Raw genomic sequence first — 20154 nt, 5'->3', positions numbered from 1 at the left:
GCACCCACCTGGCAGCAAAAGCCCAGCTTCTCCCCCGTTGGAGATGGGGGACTGCTCTGCACGTGCGGTGGATGCCAAAGTCTGGCAGGGAGCATCTGGGGGTGGGGAGGGGGAGATGCCTGCAAAAGCACTCTCTGTTGTCACCCTCGGTATGTTGGAGAAAAGCATCCGCCTGCACCATTTTAATCGGCTCCTCTGAGGTTTAGGGAAGGTTGCTGCCCTCAGATCGCAGATCATCAGGAGTTGCCACAGACATTAGGGATGGGAGAGTTTAATTAAAGTGACCAGATGTCAGCAGGGCCAAATAAAATTTTGGCAACAGGCAAGGGAGGACCTTTCTGCAGGGTATGGGATGACAGAAGAAAAAAAATCCACTTGGCAAGTCACTAATGTGACTGACCCCTTGCATCCATCTCCCCCTTTCTCTCACCTGATGGGTGCAGTCCTGCTCACTCCCTGCAACCTCCCTCAGTGTGCTCACCCCATGGTTATAGGTTCCAATTCCCTTTTCACTCCTACACCCACACCTTCATCCTTCAAAGGATGCATATAGGACGTCCAGTGCCTCACCCCAGAGACTCTAACAACAACCTAACCCAGGGCTCCGACACAGTGCAGCTGCAGCACAGCCCCAACTCTCAGCTTAGCACAACATCTGGGTGTCACGCAGGCTGCACAGCCACTGCTGTGTGTCACTGACTCACTGAGAGCTCAAGCCATGGGATCTCCGTTGCTTTATTGCTTTCTTGAACATAATGATCAACTATAAACAAACAAACAAACAAACAAAAACAAACAAAAAAGGCCCTCTGCAGTTAAACAAATCATCATCCTTTTCCTGGAAACATGTAGCCTCTCCTCTGCTAAAAAACTGCTGTGCCTAACATCCTGGTGCTACTAGCAGGAAGCATGTCTTGAGATAGCACATTATCACCAGGCAACATCCCTAGGCAGAAACAGAATCTTGCAAAACTTACTACAAAAACAAAGGGATTAGTAGCACTGCAGTAATGATCCCAGCTCTCCATCAGCTTGGATCCTCTCTTTCACAGCTCAATGTGAAAAGGAAATATTTGCCTTGTTCGCATCCTCCCACCACAAAGCTCAGGTCATCCTGACTCAGGTTAATCATGTCTCCAGTTATCAGAAGACAAGCATTGAGAAAACACCATGGCAGATACAATCTCCTCTCAGCCCAGGTCAAAGGTTGAGGTTCATCTTACGCCTCTGCTATGACAGGCTGTTTTGTTCAAGTTAAATAACGCTCAGCTTCAGCCCTTGCCCCAAACATAAGGCAAATTTAATACAACATCACCAAGGGTTTAACTTCTGTGGGGTCATTTTTGTTCTAATGCATTTTCACATTTCCAGGTTCTCTCTGAGCAATTGCAGGATATCACAAGTGTTGTTTTTATAATACTTCCAGGGCAACTCTCAGATCTCATTTACACACACAGACACTGTGGGGCGGAGGAGGTCAACAAAATGTTATTCAACAAAGCTCTAGATAATTCTGGTCCCTGGACTTTGCTGCAGTCTCAAACAGATCAAAAACTCTGATCCACTAACTCTGGATGGGATAAATCAGAGGACCGCATGAGTGCTCCCACTTCTCCTCCTGCTTTTACACCAGTTTTCTATATTGCCATCTCACAGCCATCACCAACTTAGACAGAGACCGTATTTCTATATTCCTGTTTCTCCAATACATAAGTAAAACATTTTTGTGACCTCAGTGAGATCCTGTAACAACCCACAAACAACTCTGAACATCAAGTTTTTTCTTCTAGTTGTTGCAGCCAGGTGTGAGTTAATGCAGAGTAAAAAGAAGTGAACTGTGGTGACACGGGCACTATGGGAAATGTAATTAAATTGCAGGTAAAGAGAATTACATTTTTTACAGGGTAATATTTTAGAAAGCTTCTGTGCAGCAGAAGAGTTTTATGGCAAATTCCTTCTAAAACAGCTCTCCTGCTTTTCACTACTCTGTAGCTTCTATTTAAAAGCTTTTAATGAAAAAACTCATTTTGATATTAGGCTTGAATCCCATCCAAAATTTTAAATCTCTCCGACAAATACATTGAAGCAATTTCCTCATGACCTGCTAACAGCAAAGCACAAGTGGTGAACATGTGCAGCATTGGGAGTGTTGGTCTGTCACTGGGCAGGGTGGAAGGGAATTTGCCAGCCTGTTCCCTGGATGTTAACCTTCTCTCCACCATCTCAGGGTTGTTTTCACCCTCCCTATTATTTTAAGTACCTCCCTGCCTATTCCATGTGTTTTGTTCATTGATCATCATTCAAGTCTTTTCTACACAGAAACTTCTGGACCAAACACCTCCTACAGTTTCACTTGGTTGCAATTTCTGCCACCCAACTGCTAGATAGAATTGCATGGCCTGAAGATATCTCTTCCTTCCAGTACGTCTGTCGTTACACATCCAGCAGGATCACAAAGACAGCTTTGGCTGGTAGTTGTGTGGCTTTTGCCTCTCCAGATACAGAGATGCACCTCCCAGGGCTGGCAGCTAATCACCCTTCCCAGGTGGGAGCTGGAAGATCAGAGGATGCCTACACTGACTAGCTCATTTGCTTGGCTCACATCTCCAGTGGCTTTGCCTTAAACAAACTCCTTCACCTTGACATTTAAGCAGACTTCTCTGTGTCTTCTCACTCTTGCTCTGTTTCCACAGGGTCCGCTGCTGCTCTAGGATTCCATTATTCTATGCTTAACAAGCTGTCACACCAAGCCTGCCACTGTCACTTCCACTTCTCATTTCTGACTTTGTGCCCTTGTCATATTTACAGTGATCCATGCCACAGGGGCTTTGAACTTCTTTGGGGTTGCATTCTCTCTTCCTTTGTGACTTTTCCTGGGTCTGTGCCAGCATCTCTCTTTTCTAGTACTGTGCTGCAAGGAGCTTGTTCAAGGGTGTGCTTCACAACTTCCTAGCCCAAGAGGTTTTCCCTGATGCCAAGAAAGTGCTTATTCAGACTGCTGTGATGTTTGGCAGATACATCCTCACAGGTGGAATCATTCCTTGGAATGTTTTCATGAGATCCTGTTGCCTCTATGATCTCTCTGGAAGATGCTCAGTCATGTAGGTCCTGTGACTGCAAAACGCCAGTTACATGAGGTTGATTGCCTCCCGCAGTAGTGACTGCTTTGGGAATTCAGGTGGCCTGCATGCTGCAAAGCCTGCCTTCATCTCACCTACAAGCCTGCAGCACTTGGTCCACTTCTGGTGTGACATGAGGGGGCTTGATGGAGGACTGGAAAGAACAACCACCCTTGACCTGGAGTGACAATTCTAGCAAATCTCTAATGACACTAAGTGTCATTCGATGTCCTCTGACATATGGCCATTCAAAATTTATCCAGAATCCAGACTGCTACCTATATGGGCCTGACCCCAAGGTAATTCAGATTAATAGTTAATTTACCTCCAGAGCTTGCTGTTCTCTAACACTATTTGCAGTTAAAGCTGGAAGAAAATTTTTAGTAACAGACATGTGACATGCAATGTTATGCTCACTATGGCAGGCTGCCTGCCTGCTTGTTTGACAGTCCACTAGAAAACACACTTGGTCCAGCATAAGGTGACTGTCTGGGGAGGAAGAAATTACAACTGACATAGATACCTTCCTAAACTGCAAAACAAATCACAGACTTGTCTTACTCATGAAGAAAGCCACAAGAACAGATTCCCCCTCCTAAAAAGGAGCTCCATGAAATATCCAGACATGTAGCTCAGAGTGTCTTTAAGGGATTATTTTTTCTATTCACCTTAAATCTCAAATCATTCTCCACATCAGGCCAGGCAAGCATGAGAGCCTGAAGGGTGAAACAAGGAGAGCTTGAGTTTCAGGGGTAGGTGAGGAAACCAAGCAGCAGATATAACAGATGGGGGATTGATAGAAGAAGCCACTTCACATGTGCTAACAAGTGCAGGAAAGAGGAGACACCCACTGAGTTGAACTCCCCCTGAAAATAAAAGACTATGTTTAAAAATAAAAGTGAATTACATAAAGTGTGATCCACAGTTCTGTCTCTGGCTTAGCTTGAGAGCATGGCTATTTAAATTCTCCCCTGCATCAATGATAAAAGTGTCTCCTGGACATGTTTGTGGCTCTCAGGCACTGCGACTGCTGCAGCAGAACAGATGCCTCTGCTGCAAGATGGTTCCTGGCCCCAGCCTGTGTGGTCTCCACTCCGTCCCCAGTTCCTCCAGGCAGGTAGCAAGCAAAACCAACAGCTGAGCAGTGTGGGAGGCTCGAGGCTGAGAAAGACAATATGCAAGACAGGAATCAAGGGAAGAATTTTCCCTTTAGAGCCCTTTATTACAATTTCATAATTGTTCTCTGAGGAAACATGCTCCCATGCCCAGGAGCAGTTACACGTAAAGAAGCTAGTCAGTGCCTCTGTATGCGCACTGGAGAGGATGCTGTTAGTGTGGAGCAGGGAGGCAGAAAGGATCAGGCTTGACGCAGAACTGCTCTGTGCAGCCTTGGAGTCCTCTCAATTTTCAGCATCACTGCTGCTGTCAGTATGGCAGCATCTGTAACACCATCGGTGTGTATGGTTGGGAAGCCAAGACAGATCCACCCCAACAGACTAGTAATTTATTGAATGTTAGAAATGAGCCCCAAGATCTCAGGGTTGCAGTCATAAATCCATTTATGATGGACAAGGTCTACGCTTCTTCGCTCTTATCACTGTTATTTCAAAAACTCAGGCTCAACAAAGCATCCAGGTCCCACAGCAAGGATTTACTGGGGCTATTAACTAGTATATAGATACACAGTGTGGCTCCAGGAGGTCATTCCCACTGAGCACGTGCTTAACTTTAAACATGTGAGCAGTTGAATGGATATTTATACAATAAAATACAGAGTTAACTGCATGGTTGAGTTGGGATTTCTCTTTCATCTCCGGAGGCTGCTGCTCTAGCCGTAATTAAAACATAAATGAATTGAGTTAGATGGGCTCATCCTCATTCTCTGGCAAATGGAGATTCTTTCATAAAAATGTCTGCTGCATCCAGCACCAATCTCTCCTCAGGAGACTGTCCTGCAATCATTACCTGTGTCTTGCCAGTCTAGATAGAGATGCACACTGACCTCTGCCAGCACCTGCACCAGTCAAGCATGGGCAATGTTTCTAGAGCCACATGGAAGGACTGCAGGGCAAGGCCAGGCTTGTCCTGCTAGGCAGACTGTGCTGCTTCAGAGGAGCCCAGGACTGCAGGAACAAGTGAGCCTCAGAGAAGAGCAGCACAACAGGACAGTGAAAGGACAGCCCTTTATGCAATATGTACACTCCCCAGATGGGGGAATGCAGCTCTGCTCCTCTGGGACTGGGTGCAGCAATAACCAGACAGAGAGAAGATGCTAGCACAGTGGGTGCCTTGTATATCATAGCTGTGCCAAATTACCAGTCTATTTCCCCCACCCATCAAATGATGGCAAAGAGATGACCCTTGCTGCTGCAGCAGTCTCTGTGAGTTACAGCATCCCTGCAGTCAGGGCTGAAGAATAAGTAGCCCCACAAGTTAACTCCCCATTCTTCCCCCAAAGAGTGCACATGCTCCTGCCATCTGCAAGTTTTTGCTACAGTCTTTACTCAATGCTGTTCTCTTGCCATCAACATGCTGTCTTTTTGCTCCAAGTAGTCTTATTTTTAACTAGCTCAGTCGCAGCATTAACCCCGATGTTAGTCACAATGTCACAGATGATATCCAAATATCCAGAGGAAATACAATCCAACATTTTAAAATAACAAGGGGGGGGGGGGGACGGATGAAAGGATGGTGAAGATCGAAGAGCTGCAGGCACCAGCATAGGCTGATGTTTTCTCTCAGCATCAAAGGCCCACCGTTAATCCCATTGAAACGGAGATTACCCTAGAATGAGTCCTGTGCTCCTGTATCAGCCCAGATAGATCTGGGCTGGCTTAATTTATGAAATATGCTGCTCTCTTTCCCTGCCTGCTAATTAGAAGCAGTGCCTGTGTCCCTTTGACCATTCATAAGACACCACAGGAGATTAATGTGCTGGGAGAAGCACTGCCATGACATCAATAGGGGTGACATCTGAGCAGCACCCTTCCTCTCCTGTTTTGCCTGTGGAGCCATCTTTCCCACTGAAAACTGGGGCAAGTAAAAACCCCTCCCCCCAGGGACTCGTAAGCAAGCAAAGGACCACAGGGTCTTTCATCACCCACGAGGGCCCTCCTAGCTCTTACCTGTCTTGCAGCTGGCAGTAGGGTGGTGGCTACGTGGCTTTTGGTGCTTGATGGACACAGCTGGTTGGAACCCTGAGGAACAGTGTCTGCAGACTCCCGATGCATCGGGGAGGGTGAAGGGCCCAGCCCTGCCACAGTTACCTCTGGAGGAGCAGCAGCACTGTGCCACTTTTCCTGGCTCTCTAGCCCTGTATCTCATGAAAAGAATAGGAGCTGGTGGAAGGAGGGGGGTTACGAAAGAGAGGGAAGGGGGAGAAGGGAGAACAAGAGCGCGCACTCTCGCAAACGCACACACACAGAGCAGACAGAGGCTTGTATAGGATGGCACTGCCTGACTTGCTCTCATTATTGCTGCAGGCTGGCTGCTGCCCGTGGAGAACTTGCCAGCATCTGCTGCTGGCCAGGGGCATGGTGGGGAAAAGAGACAGGGAAGAGATTAAGACCTCACAGACCATTGGAGCAAGGAAAACTACCACCTAGGCACCAGGGGTTTTGTTTTCTGTCTTTGCTTTTACCTGGGAGGGGAAATGCCATACCAAAGGGCTGGAAGGGATTGCAGTGATGGAGTTCAGCTTTTCCTTGATGACTCCTTTCTCCTTTGAACATAAAAAGAAGCCCCAGCCCCAGTCCTCTGCAGTTGCACCAAGGGATGTTGTAAGGCTAGCCTGACCCAGAGGTTTTGGAGATAGTATTGCACCAAGACAGACAGAAAGTGGGTTGCAAATATCCAAAACACCAGCATCACATAAAGCTCACCCTTCCCCTCTCATTCCCATTATCCAGGTCATGTCAATACAGGTCCAAAGGCCTGGCAGGAGAGTGTGGAAAGGCATTCAAGCCATAATACCTCCCCCTTGCATGTTGCACAGAAAGCTGTATGTATGTGCATGCTGCACAGAGCTGCCTGCAGTCCCTGACACTGCTGATCTGCTGCAATGACAGACCCAAAATGCCAGGGATTCAAAGACATAGTGTAATCCTCCCCGAAGGGGCACTAATTCCTCAATCCACAGATTTTTACAATGTGCTTTTCTAAAGCATCACATGCTTAGAGGCTGGTGCCCCTTTGCAAGGAAGTAAGAGATTTGGCCCTGATTCCTTTTTCAGCTTTGTGAAAGACCCACACCTCCTCCCCTCCTCCTTCCTTAGTGGCTTACCACTCAGAGGGGCTGGGTCTTGCCTGGGGTGCTCAGTTTGGTCAGAAGGATTAAAATGACAGCAAAATCAGATACCTAAGGTACTATACGCTCCCCTGAAACACCCAAGTCACCTGTTCACTGCAGCTCCCTACTCTACCGTCTCCTATTGGTGATTTCAGAGATGCGTGTATATCTAGCCATAAGGCTGCTGTTAATAAAAATCAACGTATGGCATGCATTGAATTACAAGTGCAGGAAGTCTCCTAGTCGATACTCTCTACAGCAGTTAACCTAAAAGTACACCACGTTGCCAAGCCCATCTCTAACGCACCTTAAGGACTCACCTGAGATCACAGTGCAACAGAGCAGGATAGGACACAGTCCTACTGAGCCAAAATCCAGCACACAAGCCACCTACCTGCTCAGCTGGCCTCAGGACATTGGTGCCCAGCTCCAGGAAACATCTCTCTTGTGAGTCACTCTGCCAGGAGCTGTCAGAATATATTTTCAGTCACAGCATGCCATCAGCCCTAGAACACTAAAGGTCTCATTGTAGATCCATAGTTACAGTTGGTTCCTCTGACTGTAGCAGCAGATACATTGTCTCAGGGGATGATGGTTTCAGGACCTAAAATCAGGAATCCTTATTCCCACCACAAGAGGAGTAGGAGGCTGAGATGTAAAGCTATGCCAGGATCCTGACCGTTTCCCCAGTATGCAGAAACTCCAGCAGCACTGGGGAGCTGGATCCTTTGAGGCTGCTGAAGTAGAGAGTAGTATCACTGCAAGGGTGGGCATGGACATCTTTTTTGTGGGCATGGACATCTTTTTCCCAGCTCTGTGCATGTGTATTATATATATCACTAATAAAGCCTGCTGGAGTCTCAGTGGGTGCATGTCAGCTGTCTTACACCCCAAGGCTGGGAGATTTCCAAATGACATCTGCTCTCTATAGGGCTGTTTTAATGCAGATATGCTGCAGTGCAATCTCCTAGTTGAAAGCAGAGTAGGCATGAACCATCTTTGGGGAAAATAATACCCATATCTGTGGCTTCTGGAGAGTGAGAACATCTGTTCTGTGCCCCAAAGCATGCAGCCAAACTTTCAGTTTCCAGGATGCCATGCAGCCTGCCAGGAAGGCAGACCCTCCAGCATCCTTGCAGCTGGGGTCTGACTTTCCATGGGGAAAAAAAGGACAAGGCATTTCAGATGATCTGCAGCACAGTGTCCAGGACTTTGCAGAGTCATGTCACTCACAAAGAGACATTGGCTGTGCCAATGTCCATCACCACTGTAAAGGCTTTATACCATCAGGGATGGCTTCTCCCTGGGTGATCCAGGATCCTGGGTGATCCAGCTGCATGTGAAAAATCAGAGGGTTTGTTTTGTATGTGTGCAAAAGGCTAAACTTAGCAAGATTCATTTGTGAGGGGAAAATAGGCCATATTTATGTAACTGTGAAAAGCTGCAGTGAAGGCTACGGATCCAATGGGAGAGGAGTGTATGTTCAGAGCTAATGACAAACGCTGCTATGCACTCGGCTTTGTTGAGAGCTTCAGTAACTGCATATTCATCACCCTACACACCAGAGAAACGGCTTTGAGGCATTCCAGGCTAAGAATAGAGGTCTTGTTGTGTTTGCTGCTCCACGACCCTTTTTTTGTCCAGAATTAGAGGAAACAGGGTAAGGAAGCCCAGCTGAACCAGCGCTGCAAATGGCAGCATCCATGCATGCCTATGAGCAGTGCAGGGCCCTTGACTCAGCAGGGGTGGAGAGCACTGAATAAAGGGCAAATTCATTCACAGCCATACAGGATGGCATTAGTGCTGGCCCTCTGCTCACAGAGACATCCCCTGTGGTGGATGGGGTACTCACAAAACATAGCTCCCTTGTGAATAAACAAAACCCAAGCATCTTGCAAAGCAGGCAGCTGGGGCAGTGACAGTACTGAAATTAGCAGCTCATCCTGGCTGTGAAATCTGATGGCTTGGTTCTACCTCAGGAACCCTGGTACCTGCAGGGACAGACAGCTTCACCAGCAGCTGCTTGCCAGTGACATTTTTCTCCCCTTCCCCTCACACACACATATTCTGCCCTACTTAAACCAGGTTGTGAATCCAGTAATACCCAGCCTAGAAATATAAACCTCAGAGCTAGTCACCCAGGTGTTCTTCAGACACCCCACACCTTTAAGAGATCCAGAAACAATCATGTGGCAGTGCTGGCACTTGCGGGAAAAAACAACATGATGCTGCTACTTGTCTGATTTTGCATGTGTGACCCTTTTATTGGCTAAATGGGTCTTGAAAATGGTGGAAAAGGCAAGCTCACTCCTATGGGGAAATGAAGGGAAAAACCACAGAAGCGTGGATGCTTCTGTGGCTTCTGCTCCGTTAGTCCCACATCCTGGGGCCATGTTCCTGAACACCTATTTGAAAACAGCAAGGGAGGAGACTTCCAGAAAGGATGGTGACGAAGGACTCTGAATGTCTGTAAGCAGAGTCCAAGCCAAGGGTAGTAATGAACAAAGGCATGGACCGCAGACAGCTGTATTGTAACTTCTGTGTGCCTGGGAGGTAAGGGAGACAACCACGTCACAGGGGACCAACAGACCCAAGGCCTCAAAGAGTATTGTGTTGTTTTCAAAAAAATGGAGACAGAAATAAGTTTTCTGAAACATACAAGAAAATGCTCTGCAAAATAGATTCATCTCCTTAGGAAAAGCATAGTCTCCGGAGAAAGTCTATCTTGCTAGAACATCGCATAACAACTCTCTTAGGAAAGACTATTGAGATAACCTGTCTCTCTCCCCTAAAATAAATGGCCCTGAGAGCAATACTCTTGATAAAGCATTTCTGGGGAAAAAGTCTTAAAAAAAAACAAACAAACCAAACAAACAAAAGTGTTAATTCTGCATTTACCCTTGCTGCTGCAGCAGCAGCAGCACACAGAACTCAGAGGTGAGCCATCATCTTCCAATGCTCCTTCCTAATCACAGCTGAGAAGGATATAACAACCTTCCTGCTGGTCTCTCCTTTCCTTCAGCTGTAGCTCACTGCTCACTCAAACTAACCTGCTGTGAGCAGCAACACTGCAAAACGTGTTTTGGATTTGTATTCTGGCTTTGTGGTGCACAACAACAGGGGACTTCCCATCTGCTGCCGTTTGTTTAGCCCTTGCATTGCTAAACTAACATCTGGGAAAACTGATGAGCCTCTATTTAAAGAGTGGTGCACTTGGAGAGGAGATGTCTGTCTAATTTGTCTTTCAGACTTCTATCAGTGCAGCCCAGGAAAACATGGAGCCATGTTGTAAGGCAGCAGAAAGTCCCTTATAAGTAGCCATGAGCTGGGAAGATCTTTCCCCTATGGGACAAATCCAGCAGGCAAGGCAGCCCCCATAATCAATGCTAGGGGTGAGACAGGGCTGGCTCTGGTGCTTGAGGTTGACTTTTACCTTCCTCCCTCCTTGCCAGCCTAACCTGTCACTTGTCTGACATCAACCCTGCTACCTTCTTAGCTTTCACTGAAACTGCCTCCAAGACTGAGAACAGTGTAATCCTCTCTCTCTAATTTTCTGCCACTTCTCCAAGGGATTCAGTGTCCAAGGGCCTAATGCCTAACTTCAATGCAGCCCAGCTCTGGAAAATAGGGAGAAATTGCCGAGAAGCGAAAAAAAAAAAATATATAAACCAGAGTTATGCCAGATAAGACAAAGTTACAGAATTGTTGCAGCTGGGGAAGCCAGGAGCTCAAAGATTCAAGGGGAAGACATCAATATCGAAAATTCTATAAGAAATACTCATGGAGGCAGAGGACAGCAACTGAGCACCACTAAGGATCTGCTGCAGGGAGCACTGGAGACCAACTTTTCTGCTTCTGGCAATGCCTATGGGGCCAGCAAAGGCTCTTTGGATGTCTTTGGAAAAGGACGGTAGAAGCATACCAACACCTGACATAGCAGCTTGTACTAATGCTTGGTCTACCAGTGTGTTAAAAACTATGTTCCTCCCTTTGTGTTAAAGCCATAAAGCTGTATTTATTAGCCAAATTGTGTATCTCCTGCTTGCAGCCTTCTTATGCATGACTAAAATTGTCCAAATAAGGTGACCCACAGAAAGTGGGTTGTATTTCAGGATTTTCCCATCATCTGCCTTTGCAAATATGCTGTTTGCCTGACAGCAGGCAGATGAAGTCCCCACAGTTTCATGGGCAAGTGAAGTTGATCCAGACCCAGATGATCCTGAGCTCAGACTGCCTACAAAGGCAGCATGGATGCAAATTCTAGGAATCCTGTGGACTTCAGGGAGCACCCAGAATATGCAACAAAGGCATGATGTGAATAGCCCGTCTGCTCTGTAAAAAAATCCAGTATTAACTGTCAAATTAACCTGTTATGCCAATTAACACTGGCATAACAGGTCAACTCTGCATGGGCTAGGAATTGAGCTTTAGGGCTGCACCATACTTGACACCAAAAAAGAGAACCCAAGTTGTTCACCCAGTCAGCTCTCTGGTATCAGTCTCTGCCTTCCCTTCTTGCAGACAGGAGGAAACAGCTTTTCTGTATCAAAAGAGAATCATTTGACACCCAAGTCACAAGGCAGCAAGCAAACAGCGGTGCTTTTTGCCAGTCCAGAAGCACAGACTGAGAATTATGGCAGCATGCAGGTTCTCTTCAAGAGCACAGCTGCAAACGCAAAAATCAGGTATTATAGCTGAGACCACACCATGCTGAACAGAAAGAGACAGCTATGCCTGTTTTGCTTTCTGAATAACTGTTTACACCCCAGCGTGGTATTTGCTTTTTCACAATAGGACAAGCTTGTTGACTCATGTTTAGCTTGTGACCCAGTATAAACACCAGCAGTTTCTGCTGTCAGAACAGACAGCATCTGCTGCTGTCTACAGAGCTGTTTTTTTTCTCTTAAATACAGAAACTTGCATTTATCTGCACTGCATGGCATCCTAGTTTTCCCATGAACATTTCTGCATTTGTCAAGGTTTGAATTCCAGCCATACCACTCTTCAATACCCTACAGATTCTTCAAATCTGTAATAGTTTGTTAATAAATATATTAAAATTACATTTTCTGTTTACCATCCAAGACTGAAAGAAAGGTTCCTCCGACAAGCACCTCAAAATATACATTTATGTTCCCCCCTCCCCAGGTAGAATCATAAACCATTCTGTATCCAGTTTCATCTAGAGTCACATCAGGTATGACTATGCCAGAAAGACTGTGTATTTGTCATGTACTGCCTCTCCCCTAGCAATAAGACCTTCTAATCTTGTCATAGGATGATAATACTTTGGCTTGAGCTGACTTTCCTCAAAAAACCCTCAAACTTAAAAGCAGCCTGGAAGATGCTGGATGTTTCAGATTGTTGTGTTTGTTTTGTTTTTTTGTGGGTTTTTTTTAAATGTAAATGAAAATTAAACTGATCTGTAGCTACCCTGGTCCTCTTTGTCTTCCTTCTAGATACAGGTACTGCACAATGTTTATGGCAGTCAGGTTCTCCACCTGTCCACCATAATTTGTCAAAAATATCCACAAATTATTCTGCAATCACTTCAGCTAACTTTTTATCAAAATTCCTGACACCCAGACAGCTTGAGACCATCTGATTTCCCAAGAGCCCTCTTGAATGTATTGTTTTTTTCCTCTGTTCTAAGCAGAGATGTCACTATTTGTCATTATCATCAGCAGTGCTAGTCAGCACTTCTTTCTTTTGAACTTTCTAACAATGCCTAGCATGAGGAAATAAAGCACTAAGCATTTTCAGCCTTCCTGACATTTTTGAATAGGTCTTTCTGTTCCCATGATTATCCTACATGCACATTAATAGTATGAGGAGGACCAAGGAAAGTGCTGACCTGCTCATTTGTTGTGCTTAGCAGGACTACTGAAAGGAAGGGTTGTCACAGTCATAACAACTATTTTTTATATTAAGGGGTCATGACAGAGCAAAGGAGCATTTGTCCTGCAGACTTCAAGATATAAACTAATCTCACAGTTACAAAGACAGAACTGTGGTTATTAATTTAGTCATGGCACTTTAGGTCAGTGTCACCAAAAGCTCGCTCCCATTGCTCAAGAAGCAAGCCCTAAGTTAGAAAGCCTGCAATAAACCAAGCTGTAATACTGACAGAGAAACCAGGCTAGGGAGAGGGAGGAATAAAGTCTCATTTGGCCATGCAAGCTATGCAGCACAGTCCAGCTCACCCTCTATGATACATTACATGAAGCGTTATAAGTGGCAAATGGCAACTATTAAGTACTATTTGTATAGTCTCAGAATGCCCTGAAAAAAGATTTGGATAAGCATATAGAGCTGCCAGGAGGCATTGCCTCCTGAGACCCCTGTGCCTGGAACAGGGACCACAGTAACTAAGGGAATCTGAGTCATCTACAGACAGAGAAGAAATCTGAGACGCTAGCAAGAGCAATCCTAGATCCACGGAGAGAAAAAAATCCAGAACAAACCTACAGCAGTTCAAAAGTAAGGTCAAGTGAAACAAGAGCTGCCAAAGAGGTCATAGAAGTATTAAGCTTAATTAGAAACATCCTACTGTTCATGTAGGAACGTAGAATCATGTTCAAGTCCTGACTGTTGAAAGCAAGGCAAGTTAAGGTAACTCACCCTCATTGTTTCTTCTTTTATGAAACCAGGGAGGACACAGCTTCCAACAAACTTCAGAGAGACTTCTCAGCCTCAATTTTACTTATCCTCCAGGTATACTTAATAAATAACACTACCAATCAACTTCCATATTTAACTCTATTTTTGGTTTATGAATTTATTAAATGCATAAATGCATTCAAGTTTCTATAACAGCATATTATGTGATGTCTATTCTCCATAATAAGATGGATAGTATCACAGAAGATACATATATTACACCCTGTGCACCTCCAGGTTTTTAGTTCACACTATTGTGAAAGGATAAGGAATAAGACAGCAACCTACTTTATGGTTTCAAAGGGAACAGTAACACCTAGGAAAACACACAAAAATCTTCTGTCTGTGTCACTGGCTATTTAAAGAACAGCTTCGGTGTTTCCTCCTGTTGTATGATAGATTCTGATTAATGCTTTTCAGTATTTTAAATCTTTTTAAACAGGAGCCACAAGGTGGCAGCATGATTTAACCGCACGTTATTTTACTTCAGCATCAGCTCATTCCCGTTTTCTCCAAACGTCAGCCACCTACTCCTATCGCTCACCTGAGCTGCAGCAGCTGTTTAAGAGGCCATGCAGTGTGCTGGATCCAGAAACTGGTCCTAGCTGAAATAATGCTGGTTACCGGGCATCCCTCAAACGCTTAGATTGGTGCTGCCAAGGAAATAGTGAAGAACAGAAGAGAGGGATGGAAATGTCCTTGACATAATAAGTGGTCTGCAAGCTCACAGCTTGGATTTAAATAGGTTTTTCAGATAGCATTAATAAAGTTATAAACTTACTTTCTGAAAGTCAATTTCATCTTAATGTCCTCATGACTGCAAAGTACTTCATATTAATCAGTGTAGTTATTTAACTAGTGAACTTACCTTTAATGGATGTTTATATTCATCAATATTTATCTCATCTTCCACAAATGCAATTACCAACAGCATGCCAGATATCTTCATGTGGCTCCTGCAAATGCATTAAAACCAGCAATCTATCTCCAAAGGCAACTGTGGGCAGAGCTTGGTCTTTTGTATTTCTGTGGCAACTGTGCTAAAATTACGCTCTCCCCATTAAAAGAATCTGTGGTTTTTTTCTGGATCTGGCTTTAGCTATACAATTTTAACATCGAAAATATGTAATAAGAATTCACGCTTTCACTTCGAAATCTATGTAAATTATTCTTGGGATTTTTACAAGACATCCTAAACATCCAAATTAAGTTCTTGCCTTCCATAATTGTTTTTTTAAATTTTTATAGGAAATATGAAACAGTACTTCTTTTATTTAAACTCCAGCATTTTCCTTTGTGAAGAAGCATGCGAGGTTAAAGATGAGTAAGCTTTCTTTGTGAACTGTTACAGTGCTCCTGGGATGTTCCATCTGGACAATACCCTGTGTGACCTTGAGCTAGTCAGCCTGTCATGCACCCACCTCTCCTACTGGTTCTACAATATGCTTGTGCAGAGCTGCGAAAAAATGCCATTCTACAGTTAGCAGGGGCTGTATCACACAGAGGAAATATCACATCCGTTTTGATCTAGACACTGTTGTTTTGCCAAAGTGAAGTGATGCTGTTTGAAAGGATTAGTGTTGCTCTGTACCAACCTACTCACAGCCCTGGCACTGTAATTGTTGTCAAATTAGTTCTGTTCATGCTACAAGAAAAAACATATTTAAGGCTTTTTTTTACAGAACCATACTGGACATCTGTTTCTTTATACATATATAATGACAAGAAAAATTGAACTGATGACAACTGAGCCTACATTTCAAGGGACACCATCAAATTGCTGAAACCTTCAAGTACAGTTCTCTTCAAACTGCTAAGTAAACAAGTAAAATCTTCAGGATTGGAAGTGTGTTAAGTCTAGCATTCTCCAAATAAAGGATAATATAAAAAAATCCAATAGTAACTGTGACTGTTGTTCCAGAGAAAACCACCACTGTATCTGCCCCTTGTACTAACCGTTCTCAGAAATGTTTTTATATCATTCACTTTGGTATACATCTGGTACTTGGGAAAGCACAGAGCATTGCCAAAACTTATTTTTCTTTTTCAGGTACATTGTGATCTTTCTGGTAATTCATTTTATTTTTTTTTAAGTATTACCTGAAGTACATAGTTAATACTAGGTTTTGTACCAAAAAAGTTATTTAGTACCTCTACACAGTACAGACCAGAAAGTGAAGGTTGATAAATACAAACAGTAGCACATAAGGGGAAACACCCTCCAAACAGCATAAAACAGCATAAAACAGCATCAGCTTTTGGCCACTTTAGCTGCTGATGTGTGTAGGGAAAGTCAGTGCTGGTAGCACAGGAGGCATGCAGGCAGGTGAAATCACCCTAAAACTGTACAGCTTAAAATGGATGTGACTGAAAAACAGATTAATTCATGAAGTAATGGGCAGAATGAAAACACAAAAAATTTGAGTATTCACTCCTTCTAATAACCTGCATGGGAAGGTACCTCGTGAAAGGATGAGAGATTTAAATTAAGCAAGAGGAATTACTTTCTAGAATAACACACAATTTAACAGAACTCATGGCTGTAGAAATACAAATACATTTAAAATGTGACTAAATTAACGGGAGAGCTGTCTATAATGCTTTTCTTGAACTCCAGCATTAAAGGAGACATAAAGGCTATCAAAGCAGAACAAGACATCTGGAGCCTGATGGATTATTAAAGGCAAATGTGACCAATCCCTTTAAATGTATCCGTCACAAAGTTCTGCCTGATGTAAAATTTTGGCTGGCACAGCTGGTGACTGCAGGTAATCAACATTTTTTAATTACATAAAACAATGCTTTGAAAAAAAAAGCAACAAACTAGAACAGAAGCCTAAAATAAGAATCCAGACATTTAGAGATGAAGTCATGTGAGGCTTACACGAGGAATTTCCATCTGCTACCATTAAGGTGGCTGTCAGTTATCTATGCTTTTTCTGCTGCTGTTAACACACAGGCCAAAGAGTGTACCAGGTATCCTCACAAGACAGCTGGTTACTGACACTGAAAATAGCCAGAATGTGTGGTCAAAACAAATCATTTTGCAAGCAACTAAAGGCATAAAGTAAGCAGAGAAAAAGCAGAAACCCTTACGTAAGCTCTCTTTATCCTTCTACTCTTACCGTTATGGACTTTTTTTCTGAGGCTACCTGTATTCACCAGATGCTGGATACCAGTGCAGCATCACCTGACAGCGTGCTTTCTCCATCCCTCTCAATGGGACAGACCCCAGTGAAATAGAGCAGTAGAGTCATGCCTTCCTAGGGAGAAGATTCACCATTCAAACCACCAACTCCTGCTCACATAAAACAACACTGGCTCTAGCATTCAGTCTAGCTCTAGGAGTAGCTTTGTACAGCCAAGTAATGTTCTCTGGCTTCCACCGCACTGAGTGTCCTTACATCATGTCTGAGCTAAGGTCTCCATACTCTCCAAGACAGAGGAAAATTATACACGTGTCCTCCTATCAGACTTGGGCTATAGAAGAGTGACTATACAGCTGTAGCTCTCCCCCTTTCCCCATAGGGTAAAATAGTGGGTACAAACTCAGCTGAAAACAGCTGAAATCATTCTTTGAAAATTTATTCTGATTTGTAACAAATTATAACATTGTTACATAACAGTGGTCTGATTAAATCCCAGAAGTGGGATTTATTCAGCACCCTGAACCTCCAGGTATCTGCAGCCTGGGATCACACAAAGCTGCTGTGAAGTTGTATTATAATTTAGCTAACCTTAGAGAGCTACCAGCACAGTATAGGATTAAACTTCAGCTTCAGTTCTGAAAACAGTTCCTGTCTTTGTGGCAGTTGTACAAAACCCTTGCAGCCAAATTCACCCAAGCCATCTGAGACGGCTGAAATTCAGCACTGCAATCTCCCCCCAGCTTGGCCCAATCTGAAATATTCTGGGTAGGCTTGGAAAATTTTCAAAAAGAAAAGAAAAAGAACACACTTCAGCTGCTGAGAATCCCACCAGCATGCTATATTTCTATTCTGGAAAGGCAGGGAAAAAAATACTGAAACAAACCAGAAACATCTCTGATGTTACAAATGGGTGGTATGAACTTACTAGATGATTGTTCTAGTTAAATCTTTTGAAATATGCAGAGCCAGGTCCCCTACAGGTGGAGGATAAACTGTCTCTCCATTTTACCAGTGTTTACTTCAGTTCCAACAGAAAATCAGCAAGCTGGTACAAAAACCTGACATACAACTCTGGCTCCCGCAAGAGCATTCCTTGTACAATTCTGCGTATGCTAGTCATTAAGTTCTCTGGAGTTGAGTAGACTACATCAGAGAACACACTCAACCATCACAAGCTGATCTGTACCTGCAGAGACCCAAACCAAATCCTCAGGCAGCATCTCTATCCAGCTGGTGATTCTTACTTCCAACAAATCCAGCTGCTCCAGATAGGGTGCCTAGAGGCTTGGCATTTATCTTGTCCATCATACACACACACACACTGAAAAGAGATTGAAGAAAGAGCAGAAGAGTCACAATGACACATGGAGATCACTGCAGGAATCCATAGATAGTAATGGTATGGGGTTTTGTTACCAATATTACATGCGTGCATACTGGAGCACGGTGCGATGCTCTGTCTGCCAGGGTAGGAGCAGCATTTCTGGCAACAGCCAACAGTCTTAGTACTTCCAACACAGGGAGAAGCCTGCACATATTAATTGTATTATTTATTGCTCTTTGGACAAAAAAGCATAGCATAAAGGCACCCTCAAGGATTTTGAACTCTCATTAAGTTGATGAGCAGAGTTACACTGCTAGTTTGACTTGGGCCTGGAGAGTTCTGCTGCATGAGGAAGGGAAAAAAAACCCCAACCAACCCAAACCATACAGCAATACAAACCCACCAACCTTTTCTTACACATCACACCTCTAATGAAAAGATCACTTAAAGATTAACTCTCAGCAAAAGAATCCAGAACTTTGCACCTTCTAGCATAGTGGACATAGCAACATTTCTCCATAGGCTTATCTCAAACAGGGAAAAGAAAAAGAAAGGAGAATAGAAGTAACAAGGGCTCTGTGAAAGACTCTGGTTTGCCGTTACGCTGTAGCTTATTTTCAGTAGGACTTTCTGATGGACTTTGTGCTGTGCTTTTAACATTCATTTTCAGAATCACAGGGCAGCAACTTTTCTCCAGCAAACACAAGATACTAGTTTGCAATATGACCACCCCTTATTTATACATATTTCATTGTAATACCTGTCTATTGTGTCTTCTACCAAAATATGCAGCTAAGTATACCAAGTAGATTGTCCTAAATCAGGACACCTATAAAAAATCCCAAACAATTAATGTCTTCTCTGTGGCAATATTCACACAACCACAAATTCACATGCTAGTAAGCCACCTTCATTCACAAATCCAAGCACAGATGGTCTACAAATTTGGGATACATCTTTTCCACTGACCTACTTGCAGCAGGACTGAAGCAGCTCAGATGACATGACTTGCTGCATCTTTTTTTTCACTCTAATTGTAACTGTGTCACACACTTACAACTGCAGTGAGTCCTTAATATAGCAGTGGGTAAACGAAAATCACACAGAATAACTTGCACAAGACAGCAGATGCATATGCCTCAGAGACAGCTTACTCACGTTTTCACAAGTGCTCTCAAGAACATTCCAGGCAGTCTTACATTCCTGCATAAGCCTCTTAGAGCATCAGTTACCCCTTGAACATTCGATGATAATCCTAATTTAAAGAACTGGGACTCTTCAGATGTAAACATTTGCGTTTGCAAAGGGTTACTAACCAAGTAATACAGTACTCCTTATTTCACAATTAAATAAGTTCAGCACATTATGCTTACAGTTACTATAAATAATGGGGGGGAATGAAGAGCTGCTCAGAGTAACTGTTATTTTCTGTGATGCTATGTCCCCAGTCAAGCCTCTGACACCCCTGCTTTAGGAACACAGATGATCCAAACCAACCAACCAAAAAAACCACAACCTAAAACAATCTTAAGAAGAGCCACCTCCCTTACTGTTTGTTATCATCACAACAGCCCAGTGTTTAATAAAAAGGAACAGTGTACACCACCATGTAAT

At 43.8% G+C, this 20154-nt stretch overlaps 1 protein-coding gene across 5 annotated transcripts in view; it reads right to left on the bottom strand.

Moving 5' to 3' along the window:
• Positions 1–19995, bottom strand: part of RGS8 (regulator of G protein signaling 8) — a 37376-nt gene extending 17381 nt beyond the window's left edge. Inside the window, exons 1-3 of one of the 5 annotated variants that reach the window (XM_061451947.1) lie at positions 18403–19995; positions 7802–7913; positions 6245–6457 (exon numbers count right to left, since the gene is read on the bottom strand). In XM_061451947.1, coding sequence (XP_061307931.1) covers positions 6245–6349 — 105 coding nt within the window. In that variant the 5' untranslated portion in view covers positions 6350–6457; positions 7802–7913; positions 18403–19995. Of the gene's footprint in view, positions 1–8; positions 326–375; positions 394–6244; positions 6458–7801; positions 7914–18402 lie in introns of those variants that run through there. The other 4 variants (XM_061451953.1, XM_061451954.1, XM_061451948.1 and 1 more) reach the window with 4 other exon arrangements.
• Between the last annotated feature and the right edge of the window lie 159 nt (positions 19996–20154).

The sequence above is a fragment of the Pezoporus flaviventris genome, unplaced genomic scaffold (assembly GCF_033815535.1).
Source record: "Pezoporus flaviventris isolate CSIRO_AGI_PZ_B2104156 unplaced genomic scaffold, CSIRO_AGI_Pfla_v1 ptg000013l, whole genome shotgun sequence".
NCBI classification, from domain to species: domain Eukaryota; kingdom Metazoa; phylum Chordata; class Aves; order Psittaciformes; family Psittacidae; genus Pezoporus; species Pezoporus flaviventris.
This window is presented reverse-complemented; position numbering and strand designations above follow the sequence as displayed.